Here is a 19524-nt window from a genome sequence, read left to right as displayed (position 1 = left end):
CTTTCTCCCCATTTTTTATAAGAACAAATTCAAAAAAATAGAAATATCTGGGGTAGGGAAGAAATATATATATATTTTATCCTTTGAAATGAATGGAATATCTTACAAGAAAAGACTACACGTTCAAAACATAATCTAAGAACAATATAAGGTGTTAATTATATTTGGTATGGTTTGTAGCCAGGATAATTGGAACAGTTATGTAAAAGTATAGGGAAGGAAGCAGTTTTCATGCCTTATATACAGTGGAATGCATTCTCCTGAATTCAGTGAAGCTTATTTTGTAAGTAGGCATATATGTATGCACTAAATTTTAAGGCTGCAGCTGTGTGGACTTTACATATAAGTAAATTCCACTAGCCTGTGTTTTGTTTTTGAGGAATTGTACTCTTAAGTATGCCAAATGATATTATAAATTGTGTTTTTTCAACTGGTGAAGCAAAACAGTGATATATTTACTTTTTTAGTTACTTGATTTATATCAAACTTTCTGTTCAACCAGAGTCCCAAATTAAGTTAGGGTTCAAATACCTGTTATGTATATTTCACATGCACAGAATATCAATTTTTCCTTTGAAAAATCCCAAGAGGTAGGAACCCCCCTACTTCCATGTTCCCAGAAGTTTTTAATCTCTATACCAGGGAGGGAGTGCTATATGATCCCATATGGCTTGATCCAATTCCCATATTGATTGTAATATCAGAATTAGGCATCCCTCTCTGCTCTTAGCTTGTAAACTCTAAAAACTGAAGGATCAAATCTGGAGCAAATTTGGGTCTGTAGGCCACTCTCAAAATGAATTAAACAACTAACAATAAACCACACTTGATTTCCCCTTCCACTTTTATGATTTTGTAAATGCCTTCCTTTTTCTTCCTGGTGTTTTCCCATCCAGGTGGTATCTTAGTACTCAACTGCTTTGAAACTCATCAAATTTGATACTTAACACATTTTAGTATGAAAATATTGCCCCGATACTCATCATTTGTTTGATAGTCAACACATAAGCTAGAATTTGTTGGTGTCGGCTGCCTTGTGACTCACTACAATTATTCCTTATGGAAAAAAATTATTTGGTACTTACCCTTTTTGGTACTCATCGTGCCTCTTGGAACCTGTTAAGGATGAGTACTGAGGTACCACTCTATGTGCAGGGTTCTCCTCTTTTTCCCCCCCCAGATAAATCGAATGTTGATCCATTGGTTGGCCCAAAGTCACCCAGATGGCTTTCGTGGGACTAGAATTCACAATATCCTGGTTTCTAGCTTGGTGCCTTAACCATTAGAATAAACTGGCTCCCTTGTGAAATATCTGTATGTAAAATACACATTAAATCAAAAGTTTCAAAGAACTTTCTAGTACTGCAGGCTGCTTCATAAACTTTTTTCATTATGGGTCTATATTTAATGTAGTTAACTTTCTGCATATTTTACAACACAAAAAATCTTGTCTTGATTTGTACTCTGGAAACAGTTAACAATAATTCAATTAGCTTTTTGGAAGCTTACGTGTGTGTATATGTGTATGCAAAGATTATATAAAAATGTATTAATTCTCTCCGTTCTGTGTCTGGATCCTGTTTATGTCAACAAGAAGCTGATGGACTGTGCCACACATTCTTGTTTCTGTTGTAAACTTATTTATTTAAATGATAGAAGGACATTCTGCTTTGAAAGAAGACTCAGAAACCATTGGAGAAAGAACTGAGTCAGAATAATGAAATTTGCTCCATTCTGTTCAAGGCATGTTGCTGAATGTAAAGCCAACAAATATGCTGGAAAGAGAAGATCACACAATCTCCCATCTTCTTTCCACTCTGCTACTTTTTATAAGGTTGCCATAGAACAGGGGTGTCAAACTTGATTTCATTGAGGGCCGCATCAAAGTTGTGTTTGACTTTGGGGAGCCAGGGTAGATGTGGCCAAGGTGGCCATAGTCAGTTTGACATCACTCATATCGGGGGAGGGGTGCCTGAGCACTGCCAGCAAAAACGGGCTCCCAAGCTCAGTTTTTGGCTGAGATGGCCTCTTGCAATCCTCTGCCAGCAAAAACAGAGCTTAGAAGGGCCCCTCCCAGGTGACCCTCCCAGCCTCCGTTTTTGGCCACAGCAGCATCCTGCAGCCCTCTGCCAGCAAAAATGGAACTCGGGGTTGTGTGCAGCCCTCCTGAGCGCCATTTTCGATGACAGAGGCATTGCGGGCCAGTCCTTCGCTGTTTTCAGGGTGGCCCCATGGGCCAGATCTAAACACCCAGCAGGCTGGATTCAGCCCAGCAGGCTGGATTTGGACCTTGAGTTTTGAGACTCCTACCACAGAATGTGGATCAAGATACTTACAAACTATCCTGAATTTTAAGTCACCATCCAGGTTGGGGAAAAGTAGAAATACAGCATTGGGAGAATGGTTACAGGTTGAAATCCTTTCCTAGTGAAGGAGAATATTTGCAGCTCAAGGTTGAAATGAAGGCTCCTTGGTGCTCTCTAGGCTTGGTTTCATTACCCAAACAAGGTAACATCATCAGTGCTATTGGGTAATGAAATGTCTACAAGAAAACAACCAAGCTCAGAGAGCACCAAGGACCCCTCAAATCCTTTTCTGTATTCAGTAATATATAGAACATTTCTTGTTACTTCTTCACATTATTTCACTTTTTAAAAGATAAATCAGGGATTGTTTTGAAATGAAATTCCTATTTTGAAACTATCACCGTCTTTCTTCCCCTAAAGAACATAAAAGTTTTAATACAGTGCTATCATACAGGTTTATTGTAAGATGTATTTAGGTAATATATATGTATGAACATCTCTTGTAATAAGTAGCAAGCTACCAAAAGCATCTTGCTGGCCAATCTGGGACATAGGAGGCCAAACTAAATAGGCCTTTTCTGCAATACAGCAAGATTCTTTTGTTCAGTTCAGAAAGCATGCTATAAATAATTACATATTATCTAAATTACAGTAGTTTGATTGACTAGAAATGGGCTTAAGTAAGCATGGGCAATAATAGAGGTCATTTAAGCACAATTTCACTTTGGAAGGAATTATAACTGCAATCAGTAGTGTATCCAAATAGGATTTCCTAAATAGTTGTTTTATTAATGGTGGTTGGGAAAGACTGATTTAAAGCCATATTAGCAGATCTGGGGCCCTGCTATTGCAAAGACCAAGAGATAAACCTTGTCCTAGGGAAAATGGGAATTAATCTTTTTTTTTTCCCCTGGAGGAACCAGGACAGATTGGGCTAGGCTAAAAACAGCTGCAAAATAATGGGGAAGGATAAAAACAGTGAAGATATGGCTTATATTTTAGAACCTCATTATAGATCTTACAATTTTATATTGTACATTGATAAGAGAGGCATGAAATTGTAGTGACAAGGGACTCCCAATATCTCCGAGAGTCAAATTTTGCTAAGCATAGTTCTTTCATAGAATTGTTGATATGTCTTGCTCGCAGTTTTCTGTTTCAGAGAGTGCAGAACAACACAGAAAGATCAGCTATACTTGACACGAACCAAAAGAAAAGAGTTAGTCAAATTTAAACGTTCTATTAGCACACACACAAGGAAAAAATATTTAGTCAATATAGTAGGAACACTGGGAGCATGTCATATAATATTAGACTTTGTGATTTTAAGGCGAAGTGAAGTTTTGTATAGTCAAAAGTCTGGCCAAATTCTTACATATTAACTTTGTGACATCCTGGAGAACAAGTCAAGTCCCATATTACTGGAGAAGAGGATATTATGTTTGTTAAAAATCAATAGTGGGGAAAAGAATCCAGAGAACTGTTGATCAGTCATTTTGGCATCAATATTTAAGAAATTTGAGAGAGACTATCTGTAACCATTTTGAAAACAAAGCAAAGCATTTGACAAAAGTACCTTGTAGCATTCTGATTAGCAAGCTAGTTACACAGTTGGATGGCATGAGAAGTTAATAGTTACTTAGCTGGATTTAAAATCATGTTTATATTCAAAGAGTCAGTACAAATAGTTCAAACTAAAACAAATTATTGAGGGGCAAACTATTCATTTTTTGTTCTTATACTGTTCGGCTTTTTAAAAGAGATTTGAATGAAAAGATGAAGGGGATACTTACTAGATTTCTGAATGACACATAGGAAAATGCCTTAGAAGATTGATATTACACTCAAGGCAATCCTAACCAGTCTTCATAGTTTAGATAATTGATATGGTATTTGAGAGAAATAGTTACTAGATTCACTGAAAAATAATAGATGTACAGTTGCAGAATGGGGAATATTTAGTTTAGTAATAGTACTTGTGAAAAAGTGATCTTTGAAGAGTTGAATGGAGCAGCCTAACCTTCCAGTTCTTCAGGCAGTTGGAATAAATGCCTTATTCAAAGGTTGGATAATCTTCCCATCAACTCTGGCAATGGACTTTCCTGAAAGAAGTAGACATTGTTTCTGTTTACCTGCTGCCTTTACTTGAACATACCAGAGAACCTGCTTCACTAATCCCAACTTTTTAGAATCACAAGTTTCAAAACTAGAATCCATTGTGGTTGTCTCTCCAAATTAAGCCAACAGACATCCTGAGAATCATTTGAAAATCTGAAAAGATTTTGGCTTCAAAGAATTCAAGGCCTCTGCTTGGTGTGTGTGAGCTTTGCCACCTCAAGAGATTCCTCTGATCCAAATAGGACAGCAGATTCTCCCAGCCTTATTTCACTAGGGCATCCTTCAGAAATGGCTGAGATTCAGATGTAAACTTATCCTACAGAATGCTTATTGTCCCTCTCTTTTTTTTTCTCTCTCTCTCCAGTTCAATATCAAATGGAAATGATGCGTAGTCTTCGCCATGTCAATATTGACCATCTCCATGTCGGCTGGTATCAGTCCACGTACTACGGCTCCTTTGTTACCCGTGCTCTCCTGGATTCCCAGTTCAGTTACCAGCACGCCATAGAGGAATCTGTCGTTCTCATTTACGGTTAGCATGTGTGACTTTCTGTATTATTCCTTCCATCACCACCACCGCCACCAACACCCCAATTCCTCAATATTATTATATACATCGCCGATGAGCTCCCTGCCTCAAGAGCTGCCTTGGCAGACCTTTGGCAAGTAAATACCAACTCTGTGTCTGCAGCAGCCTCAGCAGCAGCAAAGTCTAGACAGAGTTTCCTTCTTTTTGTTTATTTTTCTTGCTATCAGAGCCCTGATGTGTATGTTTTGGAATGCCAGAGGAGCTGCTTCATTTTGATTCCTCCCAATTCCCATCCCTCATAGAAGGGGGCTAGTGGAACTACACCAGATGTCTTACCCAGCTTGCTGGAACGTCTGGCTCGGCATAAGACTGACCAATCATAAAGCAGATTGCCAAGTATTTCTCTTCTCTCTCCCCCCCTTCCCAATTTTTATGCATCTGATAGAAGCATACAAAACCTGGACTGTTTTGTTGCACGAAGATTTACCCCTCCCACCCTCTTTTCTGCTGATTTCTTTTTTTTTTCTAATGGCGACGTTTCCTAAGTTCTCCAGACCAGATGTTCTGTGCTGTATCAGAACCATAGGCAGTTTAACAGCTTTATAGCTGTCCCCTCCCTGAACACTCACAGTTTTGCCATATCTGGCAAGCTCACATATAGTTTCCAGCTGAGAAGTAAATGTAACGTTCTGAGTGTCTGTCAGAAAAAGTACTAATGAATGCGATCAATCTTACAAGCTGCCCCTAAATTGTTTCAGTATGTTAACAATTGGATTACAGTAAAGAACAAGTTGTTAAAGTATATACTTATTCTGGCTGGAAATATTGCATCATCAGGTCCTGATGAATTTTCCACTTGTTTTACTCTACTTGGGTTTTCATTTTATCACTGATCGCTAAAGGTTTTTTGTTTTTTTTTGCTGGGTTTGGTTATAGACAACCAGCATAAATATATTTTTGTTTGATTTTTTTTTTAAATTGCTGTTTGGCAAGTCTGCCTAAGCTGTTATCTCACCACAGACGTTAAGCGCCTTTCTCCTAAAGACTACATATTTTTTCCTTTTTAAAATTCATATGTTTTTCCATCCTTACATGCTCATCAACATGTTAAGTATGTAGACATTTAAAAAAAAAAAAAAAGGCAACTGGAAAAATTTACCTATGTGGTTTTTTTAAAAAAAAAATACTGAGTCTGCATACTGCGTTGCATCATGTAGCTCTCTTGAGTCTTAAATGTGGTAAGAGGTAATGCTGTTGATTAGAGTGTGGATCCTGAGTCTGGCTTCTTTGCATTGGGGAAGATTTAAAAAAAGAAACAATTCGTAAAGCTCATTTTTCTAGTATTATTTTAGAAATTTGATTCCCGCTTTCTCTTTTCCCTTTCTGTGTTGATTCCCAATTTGTTTCTGGAACTATTTAAAATATTGGCTGTCACATTTTGAAACTCTAGTCCAAAAAGGGGTAACTATGGGAATACATGTGGTTTTCCAGGCATTTAAGATTGCACCTATGAAATACAGCATTGAAATACAGCAATACGCCAAGGAAATACAGCAACAAAATGGGCAATTTTTGACGATAAGAATTTTCTTTGTCTCTTTTTCTCATTTCAAAAATAAGAACAGGAAGCCCTTCAGTTTTGCTTCTTGTGCCTACGTCTGAGGTTCTGAAATCATGGAACCAGTTATTTTAAGAGAACTTTCACTCCAATATTTACCATTCAACCCCAGGCAAAGGGGAGGACATGAATTTTAAGAAGCTAAATTTTAATGCACCTCATTCTGTGGAATTATCTTCCCAAATACATGCTTGTTTCTCAGTTATCATCTATCCTTTTTGTTACATTGTCTTTGTCAGGATTCCGGCAGTTACCCCAATTAAATCATGAGTCTCGAGCCAAACTTCCAAAACTTCAAAAGGATTTATTGGGAGTTAACATGTCTGGCACTGCCTGGGTGTAGCCGACTCTGAGGCACATAATTCATTGTCACCCTTGACCCTGGTTTTCCCCCAACCCCTGGGTGCATATTCTCCAATGAGACACATCCATAGCCAAGAGTCATCAATCATGTTTTCCAGTTAGAATTGTGCACGTATGGAATGCATTTTCGATTTCCAAGCCGCCACACTACTCCCCCCTCCCTTTCTGTTGGCAACTCTAAAAAACCATAGAAATATTTTATGAGTTGACAGTCCTCATGTTGGAAGCACCAAGGTGCTTCCAGGATTACCAGGTGACATCTCATTGCCTGGAGGACGACCAGATGGGGGCTCCTTTCATGTCCCCAGCAGGAGCTGGAGCAAAGGATGTGAGCTTACTCCATCCCATGTGTTCTGACCCAACCCAGTTACCAGCAAGAAAATCTCAAACAAACCATTATAAATAACTAATAAATTTATTACTAATCTCTATATAGAAATGGAATTAAATCAATAAGATTTTTTTAGAGAGGATCTATTTCCACTATTGTATATTATTTAGAAATTAAATCATTATTTTTTTCTTTTAGAATCTGTTTTCATCATTGCATAATATTTTGATATTCAATCATAAAAATTAAAGGTTTTAATAATGCCAATACTACTACTACTAATAATAATACATGCAATTTGTGTTTCTTTACTCCGCAAATTGTGGTTTCATAGACGTATGAAAACAATACTGACATTTTTTTCCTGATAATTAAAAGATACAAAAAATTGGCCAACATGATTCGCTCAGATGAAATTTCATTGTTTTCCTTTTTTTCTCTCTCAGATCCTATAAAAACTAGTCAGGGCTATCTCTCCCTAAAAGCCTATCGTCTGACACCTAAATTGATGGATGTTTGCAAAGAGAAGGATTTTTCTCCAGAAGCGTAAGTGCAAGAGGAAATTCTGGATATGGGTGGCAGATGGACCAGAGGCATAAAATAGTCAAATCATTTGCGGTGAAACTTTGTAAAACCTACATAGGTATAATATATGTGCTTTCCTGGGCTGACTATCTGCCGCGTGCAATTTGGCAGTTCAAATCCCACCAGGCTCAAGGTTGACTCAGCCTTCCATCCTTCCGAGGTGGGTAAAATGAGGATCCAGATTGTTGGGGGCAGTAGGCTGACTCTGTAAACTGCTTAGTGAGGGCTGTAAAGCACTATAAAGCGGTATATAAGTCTAAGTGCTATTGCTAAGTGCTATTCCGAGTAGCTGCAAGTATTGAGAGCCTTCTCAACTGATAGGATAAAGAAGCAAAATTTGCTTCACCAAGGAAAGATTTGTTACGCCTATCATTCCAGACAGAGGACAAGCTCTTAAGGCAAATGAAATTGAGCAGAACAGACGGAAAATGTAAAATTTCAATTCTTCACATAAAAATGTGAAGATCAAGAATCCTGGTTTTAGTTGTTTTACTTTGTGTGTGTGTGTGTGTGTGTGTGTGTGTGTGTTGTAATTAAAATTTTTAGATATAAAGATATAAAGTGTCTTCTGATATTCTTCACAGCAAATTTATTTTAACCTCTCTCTCTCTCTTTCTGTCTCTCAAGCTTTATCATATTACTCTTCTTTTTGTAATCTATCCTGTCTAATTATCAAAACCATAATTCACAAGTTCATTTTTTTAAATGTTTTCAATGCAAAAAGTACACAAGAGGCTTCTTGTCATCAGTAAATGTAGGTAATATCTTTTCTGTAATCAATGAAGTCAATTTATCCTTCTCAGGAAAAGCTGTCAAATTCACCAACCATTCTGGATAGTGTCAAATCTTTCCATCTTTCCATATAATAATCTCACCACAATAATCTTATATTCCATGGCTTTCCTATTGAAAAAGGGCCTTTTTTACTTCTGCATATAACGGTCCCTATTCTTTTTTTTTTTTTTACTTACCCTTGCATATTATGGTCCCTATTCTAATTTTTAACAAAACTAGGAGTTTTAGGCCTAGGAGTTTGAAGACCACAATCTAGACTGTATCCTTGAGTATCTATGGGCTAATTTATACAATGTGCTTAAAATTATTGAATACAACACAATAGTCTGGGGTCACACATCAAAATAAAGAAGAGGTTTATAACCTGATCTGATCTGAAGGTGACAATCATTTTTTTTAAAGGTTTTCTATGGGCTAACTCCAGAAAGCATTAACTTGACCCATCTCATTTATTTTGTGCGTTTTAGTTTTTTGTGCCTTTTGAATCAGGACTCTTGGCAACTTCCTGGACTAGTCCTACAGTTTTCTTGATTTCTTCAAAATTTTAGAAATGGTTTACCATTTGCTTAGAGCTGAGACAGAATGATTGGCCCAAGATCACCCAGATGGCTTCATGCCTAAGAAAGGAATTCACAGTCTCTTGGTTTGTAGCCCAATGCCTTCACCACTACACCAAACTGGCTCTTTGATTTTGTTTTCTCTTTTTATTAAAATTAAATGTATGTAGTAGTATTGTATGGTAGCAGCATCAGGCTAGTTTTGTTTTGACTTCTACAGAAGGTAGGCAAGTCACACCTGGTTAATAGTGGGATGATAGAGTTTCAGGAAAATTTTAGGAGTGTGAAATAAGAAAGTGAAGACAAATTACTACTTTATTTTTTTCCCCCCGTTAATGACCCTGTACTGTAATCCCTGGCATCAGGGTGGAGTTGGGGCGACTGAATGGAGCTGAGTGTTTACTGGCCAGATGCTCTTCCTGACGCCTACAGTGAATCCACAGCAGAGATTTTCCCTTTGCACCCAGAGAGAGAAATATCTGCCTAAGATCAAACTCACAGCCTCCTGATTGTGAGGCGAGAGCTCCACCTCTAGGCCACCATGCTACTTACAAGTTGCTACTGTATAACTGCATGAAATGATGCCTTGAAGTCATTGGGAGTTGAGACTTGAATTTATAATACAATTACTCCCTGGATTAACGTTTCCTGTTGATATCACATTATTGATTACACTTTTAGAACATGCTTTAGAGATCTATAAAGGCTGTATGCTTTTACATGAGGTAATGCACCTCTGAATAAAATTGTAAACCCTATTTTGAAAACCACCATGACCAAGTTAGAATAATACCCCAAACGAACAATAGTATGCTTAGCTGGGTATGTAAATCCAGTCTCTTATTTTGAATATACTGAAACTTCTATTTTATAGCCTTATCTCTTATGTAGTCTTCAAAATGAAGGAATTGCCTTCCATTTTCAGTAAATTGTTTCTGTGGGTACCAGAGCAAAAAAAGCAAGTATCTTTTAAATGACAAGAATTGCCACACTTGTTCTAGTTGCAGAACAAAACTGTCCTAAGGCTACATTTGGGGCAAATATTGATTGACCTTTTAAAATGTGTTTTACAGCCATGGCTCTGTAAATCTGTTGTATCCAAACTAGTGGGATTTTCTCTGAATGTCTTTTAAAGTGTGTTTCATCTTGATTTGCCATGACACAGCTTTTGACATGAACATTAACAAAATTGAGTTGAACTCTAGTCCAGAGCAATGATAGAATTTTCCCCCTAAATTGCTTGAGCCCAAAGCACTGTTTCTCCTCCGATCATCTCTAGTCAACCAAGGGCACCTTATTACATAGATCGATCACGTTCATGATTCAAGAATAAGAACAGGGGAGGTGCAGGGGACCTAGAAAACATTGAATATATTTAGTATAAGAACAGATGTTTTAAGATTGTATAATCTGGCAGATCCTCATTGTTTAAAAGGGTCTTGGACCAAAAAAACCCCAAAGATTGTTCTGTCCTCAAGATGTATGAGCAAGTTTGCATTGTGATTCATTACAGCAGGTGGCAATTCTGAGAATTCAGATGCAGTATATCTATTGTGTACCAGCTGGACAAAGCTGCCCTAGATAATCACTCCAAAGCCTGCTAGTTGACTTAAGCAGATTTTTAATTAGGATCTCCTGTGCTATGTGACATGACATTTTGAAGTCTTGTTCCTTTAAAAATAACTCAGTGTACCTTATAAGGTCATGACAGATGAAGGTATATAAAAGTCCTAATTGTGCATATAAGGCTCTTTAGATTATGATGAAATTACTAACAAGTAAGCAACTGAGGATAGATCTAAGCAATTGTAGAGAATAAGTTAATCATAGCACACATATCTGTCTAAGGGACAAGTTTAGCTGGACACGTTCTCCATTTCTTCCTGTGTTTTATATCCACAAATATCAAATAATTAAAAAAAACTTTAGAACGCCAGAATATATGGTTCACATAACTTGATTAGCAGCTTGTTCTCTGAAGATCCAATTGAAGGATAAAGTTTAAGTAAGAGGTCAAAATTGTGACATCTCCATCTGTAGAAGGTGTTGATACACTCCTCATGCTAGATGGTAGTTAGAGGAAAAGATCAGGGTACTCATTGGACTACATTTGATTAGTGACATAAATATAAAGTTTTAAAGGTTTCCCTGTCCAATAGTTACTGATTTAAGGGGGCATTGCTCATCTCCAGATCTCTGAAAGACATTTCCAACATCATGTGGCCAGCATGAAAATATGGAACGCAATAATCCTCCAAAGCAGTAACTATTTATCCAGTTGCATTTGCATGCTTTCAAACTGCTATCAAATAAATTCTGGATTTCACAAGCTATTTGCTAGGGTTTCCGTCAGTGGTTTTTCCTATAACATTTTTTGTAGCAAGATTAAGAAAGTTTTTGGGGAAAGAAATTGCAGATGGCATGGTTTCTTTCTAAAATTGCAGACTAAAAAAGAAAAAAAAGGAAAGCTTTCTCCAAATGATCTTTTCTTTCCTCTTTTGCCATTTGCTTTTTTTTTTAATCTTCAGCTTTTCAATTTCGTTAAAAAAAATAAAAATAAATCCCTGGGTGATGCTCAGACTAGGAAAGAAGGTGACAGTCTGTTGGGTTTGGAGGTGTTCAGGGTGCTATGCAAACATTTATTTCACAATTTGGAGGATGAAGTGTTGGTTCCACCTTTTGAAAAACTGCAAAAATCATCAGCTAGTATTTGAGAAGGGGAAATATATTAAGATAGTAAGCAGCAAGAATAATAATTGGGTTTCCTTGTAAAACTAAAAGATCCCTTTGAAAGTTTGAGCAAATAAAAACAAGGAGGAAAAAATGTCACTTTTAAAATCCAAAGCTGCATCTTAACAGCAAAGGATAAGAAACAGGAAGAACAAAAATGTAGTTTTTTGCCCTGATTTTTGTGGAAAGGGGAAAATGTGTTGGATCCCATGCTTGCAAATTCAGTGTGTATGGGATTTATTTTTCAATATTTTTATTAAGATGAGAATGTTTTATTTTTCCCTCTCATGGGTAGCTCGTGTACCCTAATGTAGGACACTGATTGAAAAGAGAAGAACTTTGAAGAATGCCCTTCTATAATTTAACATAGAGGGGCTGAAGCCTGTATGGGTAGTCCTCAATTTATGACCACAATTGAGCCCCAAATGTATGTTGTTAAGTGAAATATTTGTTAAATGAGCTTTGCCTCATTTTATGACTTTTCTCACCACGTTTGTTAAGTGAATTGCTGAAGTTCTTAAATTAGTAACATGGTTGTTAAGTGAACCTGGTTTCCCCATTGACTTTGCCTGTCAGAAGGTCACAAAGTGGGATCACATGACTGCGGGACACTGCAACCATCATAAATGTGAGTCAGTTGTCAAGCATCCGAATGTAAACCATGTTACCATGGGGATGCTGCAATGGTCATAAGTGTGAAAAATGGTCACGAGCCACTTGTTTCAGTGCCATTGTAACTTTGAATGGTCACTAAATTAACTGTTGTAAGTTGAGGACTACCTGGGCGGGGGGAATGCTCAAATGTAGTTCATCCCCATCTAAAAACTATTCTTATCCCTTTCAGACAATGAATAATTAATATGGTAAGCACTTATTAGAAACAACGATTCTTCTCTGATTCTTCTCTATAATGGTATAATGCAGGGAGGGGTGTCAAACTCAAGGTCTGTGGGCTGGATGTGGCCCACGATATGGTCGGATCTGGCCCGCAGTAGGAGCCAGCCCGTGTAGCTTTGGCCCGGTCTACCCAGTGAGAAGAGGAAACTTCGGTCCAGCGTAGCTTCGGCCCGGTCTACTCAGTGAGAAGAGTAGAGGAAGAAGTTTGGGGAGTGGCATCAAGCTGGCCATGCCCATCCAGTTGGCCACGCCCACTTGGCCCCCGAGGTCAACCAAAGCCCTGATGTGTCCCTCAATGAAATTGAGTTTGAAACCCCTGGTGTAATGAGACAACTTGTCCTTATGCATTATCATTGTTGACATCTTCTCAGGCTCAACTTCTCCAAATATGGTTGATTCAATTTCTAGAAATTCTAGTCAATGTGGCTGCTGATTCTATTAACAGCATTTTCACAAGTCAAAGTTCTAACACTTCTGGAGGACTTCAGTTTGGAGAAGATTGGATTAAGAGAAAGGTTTCCCTGTTTTTCCCCAGTGGAGGAACTTAAAGTTAGAATTGTGCAACTAGATGCCCAACAGGACTTTCCAGGACCCACATTTCTTTCTCTCTCTCTCTCTCTCTCTCTCTCTCTCTCTCTCTCTCTCCCTCCCTCCCTCCCTCCCTCCCTCCCTCCCTCCCTCCCCTCCCTCTCTCTCTCTCTCTCTCCTTAGAACAACTTAAATACTCTGCCCGCCCACCCACCCACCCATAGAACTTGAGTGTCAGTTTTTTTTAATTGGATTGTGGCCACAAAGAACAGACGTGTGGAAGCCTGTAGTTTTAAATTATAAATGAAAATATGGTAAAAAACAATAAAGGACCATAATGGTACTCTGTAGTGTACCAACATTAAAAATCCAAGAGTCCCATTCTGTATTGATCTAATTCCCAGAATAGATGATATCATAATATGGTTGCCTGGTTTTGATTTAGCATGTCCAGTCATTATGGTTTGTAAATAGTAATTTATAGTTTACCATGTCATTGAACCCAGCCAGTATGGGTTACTTTAAGACTAGAATGTTGCATGAATTTAGCCAATATTCTTTTGTCAAAGGATAAGTGCCAGGATTATGCCTCTATTTTTTTATATGCTGATTTGAAACATGTAGGACTTCCAAAAGATTACTGTTATAGTATTTTCCCCATGTAGTTTCTAATGCATAAATAATTATTTAAAAGTAACTGGCATAGCAAACTTGCTGGGAGAAAGGCCAAGTTTGAATTTGTGCTCTGAAAAGCTGTCTGTCTGTCTGTCTGTCTCTCTCTCTCTCTCTCTCTCTCTCTCTCTCTGTGTGTGTGTGTGTGTGTGTGTGTGCACGTGTGTAGGTCGAGATGCTTTTTGCACAGAAGCAAACCAATGGTATATTTGGCAACAGTGGAGTTCTTTACAAAAGGAATTCAGAAATAAAGGCTGCACCAATGTTGTGGAATTTTTAAGGCATGGGGGTATAATTTTTTTGTGTGTTTGTGTATACACACATACATATACATACTATGTTTCCCCCAAGGTACAACCTACTCAGAAAGTAAGTCCTAGCTTGATTTTTACACCTGCGCCCAATATAAGGCCTACCCCCAAAAATAAGCCCTAATTAAGACCTCGTCTACTCCTGCATGGGTAAAAATTAAGGTAGGGTGGGGATGGGGTGATGGAGCTGCCCTACTACTTACCTTTGGATAGTTGCAGCCAGGCCTCACACACTTCGGCCCAGTTGCATAAAATCAATCCGGAGCTCTGCTATTGGCTGCAGAAGCCTTCAGGAAAGCCTTGCTGGCCTTGCCGAATGAAGAAGTTCCTGAAGGCCTCTGATAGGAAGAAAAAAAAAGAGGCCAGGGGTGACGCGTGCAAGTGAAGTGAGTCAGTGGATGACATTCCTCCCCCCGAAAATAAGACCTGGTGCCTTTTTGGGTGGCAAAAAAATAAGACAGGGTTGTATTTTCAGGGAAACACGGTACACACACACACACACACACACACACACACACACACACACAATACATGATATAGATATAGTGTGTGTATGTGTGTGTGTGTCTTCTATTCAATTTTTGATTCCTTCCTGTACTGGTCCCTGAAGTTTTATTGGCAACGTTTTTTGGAAGTGGTTTCCCATTGCCTCCTCCTTGGAGTTGAGAGAGAGTGATTTGCCCAAGGTCTGGCCTAAGGCAGAATTAAAATTCACAGTCTCCCAGTTTCTAGCCTAAAGTCTTGACCACTATCCCAAACTGGCTCTAGTTTACTGTTGACCATATTGACAGTGACTGTCACCTCCAGCATGCCAAAGACACCAATGTTTCTGTATATTGTTAGGATGACTTAGTGACAGATATGCTGCTTGTCCTCCAATTATTATTCTTTTTGTAAGAGAACATAGTTAAGCTTAAAAGGAACCCCAAAGTTCTCCGGATCTTGATATCATAATTGCTTCTTGACTCTTCACACTTGTAACCCAAGTCTGTTTACATTGGTCTGTTTTCCCCTTAAAAAATGTTACAAGTTCTTGGAATAAATCAGTTTTTCTTCCAAGCTCTTTGTCTTCCATGTCTTCCAAAAATGTATCTTCCATGATTGGAATTATGGAGCAGTGTAGTCTCTGCCATGAGAAGCTGAGACTATTGTTGTTGTTGTTTTCTGGAGTAACTGTAAGAAATATATATGCACTTTTCATTTCAGGTTGAAAAAAGCAGGAATTGCCTTTGAAAACATGTTTGAGGAAGTCCCCATTAACATCAGAAACTCCTACCTGATCAATGTTCTTCTTTGGGAGCTGGAAAAGAAGTCAGCAGTTGTAAACAGACATGAATTGCTCAGCCTTGCAAGCAAGTAAGTGCTGGTTTGAAATCAAAATGCAGTGTGTGCTTCTAGACTTTAGTTGAAATCATTGTAGAAATGAGAAGACGAATCATTTCAGAAATGTCATCATTTTGAATTAGTATGAAATTGACAGAAAATATAGGCTAGATGCTTGGAGAATTTCACCAGGTTATTGCAAAAAGAGAGGCATTTGGACTACGTTTTCCATCAGTTTCATACTAACTCAGAGAAAGAACTTTTCCAGAGGATAGCATATTGGCAGAACCCAATTTGATTTCAGTTTGATTTAAAAGATACGGGTAACACATCAATTAGGATTTTCAATTTCAAGATGGCTTTTGTATCTGAAAGAATTATGCACGAAATGGTTCAATTTACATCAAATTGCGGTTTCTCTATTTTCCATTTATATTAATTGTGCCTCTCTATCCTTTTCAACACATTTATTTTCCTTCAGATTGACCCAGATTGCTTCAATGTTTGTCCTACCATTTCTGTAATAGAATGGTTAAAATACTTTTTGTTTTTTATCTCAGGCTTTCAAATCAGCTTCTGTGTAAGAGATCTTTTCACTGAGAATACTTTCTGTGCCTTTTTTATATTCCTAAAAACAAGATTTGAAGAATATCCTTTGGCAATTTTCTACAACTTTATGTGTCTATATATAATGGACTTCCAATTAGATAATCACTCAAACAACCTGGCATTGGATGTGCTAACTATGGATTATGAAAATGTCCAATAGATATAGAGGTCACTAGTGTGAGGAAAACTGTTTTACAGAAGAACTTGAATATTATATAATTGACGCTCACAAGAGACTCCAATATTATAAACATGTAGGTTGCCCTAAGTTCCATTCTAGCACAGTAATGCTGTACCTGTAAATTCTTAGATAATATTGTTAGGGTTTGAGGATTAACCCCTAGCAGAGTATTGCAGCAGTAGTCAAGCCAGGCAGCCAAAGGAGAGCGGAAGGGCCCCAGAGTATACACACACTGAACACAAACACTGTTTGTAGTTTAAATAGTTTTTAATCCAGTTAGAGTTTAAGCATTGTCATTCAGTCCATTAAGTCATTCACAGTATTTCCATCCAGTAAGACTCACTAGTATAGTCCAAGTTAAGAGTCCTTGCAATATCTTTATCAGCCGATAAAGATATCTTCTCCTCCTCCGGTTTCACTCTCCAGAGAAACAAACGCTGGATATTCAGTAAACAGTAGCAAACAAAAACAGTTCAGTCACAGGCACTCACAGTCAGTAATCACAGTTAGTCGCAGCAGCACACAGTTACAGCCAGTAAGCTTTCCAGCTTCTAATACTTCCTTATATTGTAACTTCTAACCGCACCCTTAATCGGCTAATTGCCTGCTGCATTTTGCTTAAAGTGATAAGCACTTAAACCATGATATCTAAGTTTTATATATTTATTCACCCAAACCATATTTGGTATCAATGTTATACCTAACAAATATCTCTTCAAATTATCAGTCAATAATCATAATTATTTCTAGATTTAAACATGCATAAATTACCATTTCAAATCAGCTCTTAATCTAACTTAACATCCTGATTATTTGGGATACCACTCCAGTGTGTGTGTGTGTGTGTGTGTGTGTGTGTATGGTATTCAGCTTTGTTCGGGTATTTTCCCACGTCATTATAGTTGTGCTTTTCTGTATTGTGTTTGTCAGACGAACACAATACAGAAGCCTGATGATGGCAGATGAGATTCTGCCGAAACGTTGCTACAACTTTAAAAGCACAACTATAATGATGTGGGAAAATACCGAACAAAGCTGAATACCATACATGTAATCTCCATGAAAACTTAAGAATATATATATATATATATATTTGTTTTCTGAGTTCTCGGTGTTTGTATGTGGATCTTTGGTTATTCGGGTTTTCTTACGCGAAGAGAATCTTACTGCGGGAGAAAACCCGAATAACCAAAGATCCATATATATATATATATATATGTGTGTATATGTGTATATGTGTATATGTGTATATGTGTATATGTGTATATGTGTATGTATATATTCATTCATTCATTCATTCATTCTATTTATCGGTATTTTAAATTTGTCCAATAACATGTGTTCTCTTCAGTTGCATATACATTAGCCTATATTTTAAAAATAGCATAATCCATTGAAACTATAAGTAACATAAGAAACAGACATATTAAAAACACGCCACAAAATTAAGTCCCAATTTGTCTGTGAAATCTAATATTCTGAATTGCAAATATAAATGAGTCGGTACTGGAAAAGTCTGTCTCAGAAGGTTTTTTTACCCCAAATCATAGCTCCTCTAAGTGTAAAAACTTGTAGTGTCTTGTAGTACCCATTGTAGTACCCATTGTGGGGTCCTTGTTGCTCTCTGGTCTTGTTCATTTTCTTGCAAGCGTCTCATTACCCAAACTAGGTAACATCATCAATGCTGAGGATGTTACGGACTTTGGGTGATGAAACATGCGCAAGAAAACAGCCAAGCTCAGAGAAGAAGTGCCATGGACTCCTCATTTCAACCCTGAGCTACAAACATTCTTCATTAGCACCCACTGTATTTTGTTCTAAGAAGACTTCCTTTGGAAAGGCCTATAATGTTGCACAATGTTCCCTTTGACACTTTATTTTAAAAACAGTACTAATTGTTGAGCATGTTTGCCTTGAATAATGAACTGAAGGGGATCCATGGATTGCGTCTTTGCTGCTTGGCCATTGTGGTTGGGGCTGATCGGATTGTGAGTCCAACTTAATGCAGAGTTCAATTTCATACATTACTGTTCCAGCTCACCATAATCCACCCAGAGTCTTATCTCTTTTGTTAAGCAAATAAACAGCCATTAAAAATGGGAAACATTATCAAAGAAATTGATGTTTTGAGTACATGGGAATTTCCCTTTTAGTGGAAGTTTGCATCCTCATGAGATTAAAATTATTATTAGGAAATCCATTCTTAGGCAGTGTCACAAATTCTCAAGTGATTGAACAGGAAATTGACACAAATTACTTCTGTGTAAAAACAATGAGAACTTGACAAGGGTTATTTTGTGTACCTTTCTCATTTTCACTGCCCAAAAACATTCAGCTCCCAGTTCAGCAACCTTAACTTAGAATGAAGTCAACACGAAGTTAAGAATTTCCATAATGATTTCAGCAGGACAGATGTAAACATGTTCTTCAGTTTATCAACCTTTTTTTTTTTCAGGCTGGTTCTTAAATTTTTAACATCTAATGTTAAAAAATTCTGCTTGCTTTAATTTTTTTCAATCTTTCAAATCCTAGTGGAAGCACAAATTGAAATGATATAAAATAGTTAATGCTAATACAAAATAGAATCTTGACTAAGTTGTTTTGGTTTTGAAACATTTTGTTCATTTAGTTTCTTCATTCCCTGCTAGATAACTATTTTCAAATAGGAGGGAGGGAGGGAAACTCAATGGGGAAACTGGCAGAAAGTTTCTTCTGTTCCCACTGCTTTTTCCCCACCTGTTATCATTCTTTTTACATATATCCCACCTTTGATATTTTTATATAATAATTCAAAGTTGTGAATATACCTAGTATTCTTTTCTTCTCCTATTTTCCCCTCAAGAACAACCCTGTTAGTTGGGTTGGGCTGAGAATGACTGGTCAAAGTCACCCAGCCATTTTTTCATGCCTAAGGTGGAACTAGAACTCACAGTCTCCCAGTTTCTAGCCTGGTGCCTTAACCACTAGACATAAGGCAGTAAGTATCTCTGAAACGGTGATCCACTGGGGCACAGATTGTCTAGTATGAACAGTGCCTTTGTACATCTATGGACAACAGCCTGGGATGTGTC

The 19524-nt window shown here is 37.6% G+C and overlaps 1 protein-coding gene and 1 long non-coding RNA gene across 2 annotated transcripts in view; one reads left to right on the top strand and one right to left on the bottom strand.

The window, feature by feature from the left end:
* The window catches only part of EIF3H (eukaryotic translation initiation factor 3 subunit H), a 74675-nt gene that overhangs the window by 47823 nt on the left and 7328 nt on the right, over nt 1-19524 (top strand). Inside the window, exons 3-5 of the mRNA XM_026689661.2 lie at nt 4789-4956; nt 7712-7811; nt 15547-15696. Of these exons, the coding sequence (XP_026545446.1) occupies nt 4789-4956; nt 7712-7811; nt 15547-15696 (418 nt within the window). The remainder of the gene's footprint in view (nt 1-4788; nt 4957-7711; nt 7812-15546; nt 15697-19524) is intronic.
* The window catches only part of LOC148131537 (uncharacterized), a 32036-nt gene continuing 27551 nt past the window's right edge, over nt 15040-19524 (bottom strand). The window contains exon 4 of the long non-coding RNA XR_015749007.1: nt 15040-15513. This is a non-coding gene — a long non-coding RNA (uncharacterized LOC148131537). The remainder of the gene's footprint in view (nt 15514-19524) is intronic.

Source organism: Notechis scutatus, chromosome 3 (assembly GCF_049901735.1).
Source record: "Notechis scutatus isolate UNSWTSFEM ecotype Mainland chromosome 3, rNotScu1.2, whole genome shotgun sequence".
In the NCBI taxonomy this organism is placed as follows: Eukaryota; Metazoa; Chordata; class Lepidosauria; order Squamata; family Elapidae; genus Notechis; species Notechis scutatus.
The sequence above is the reverse complement of the archived record's forward strand: the minus strand, read 5'-3'. Positions and strand labels throughout refer to the sequence as shown.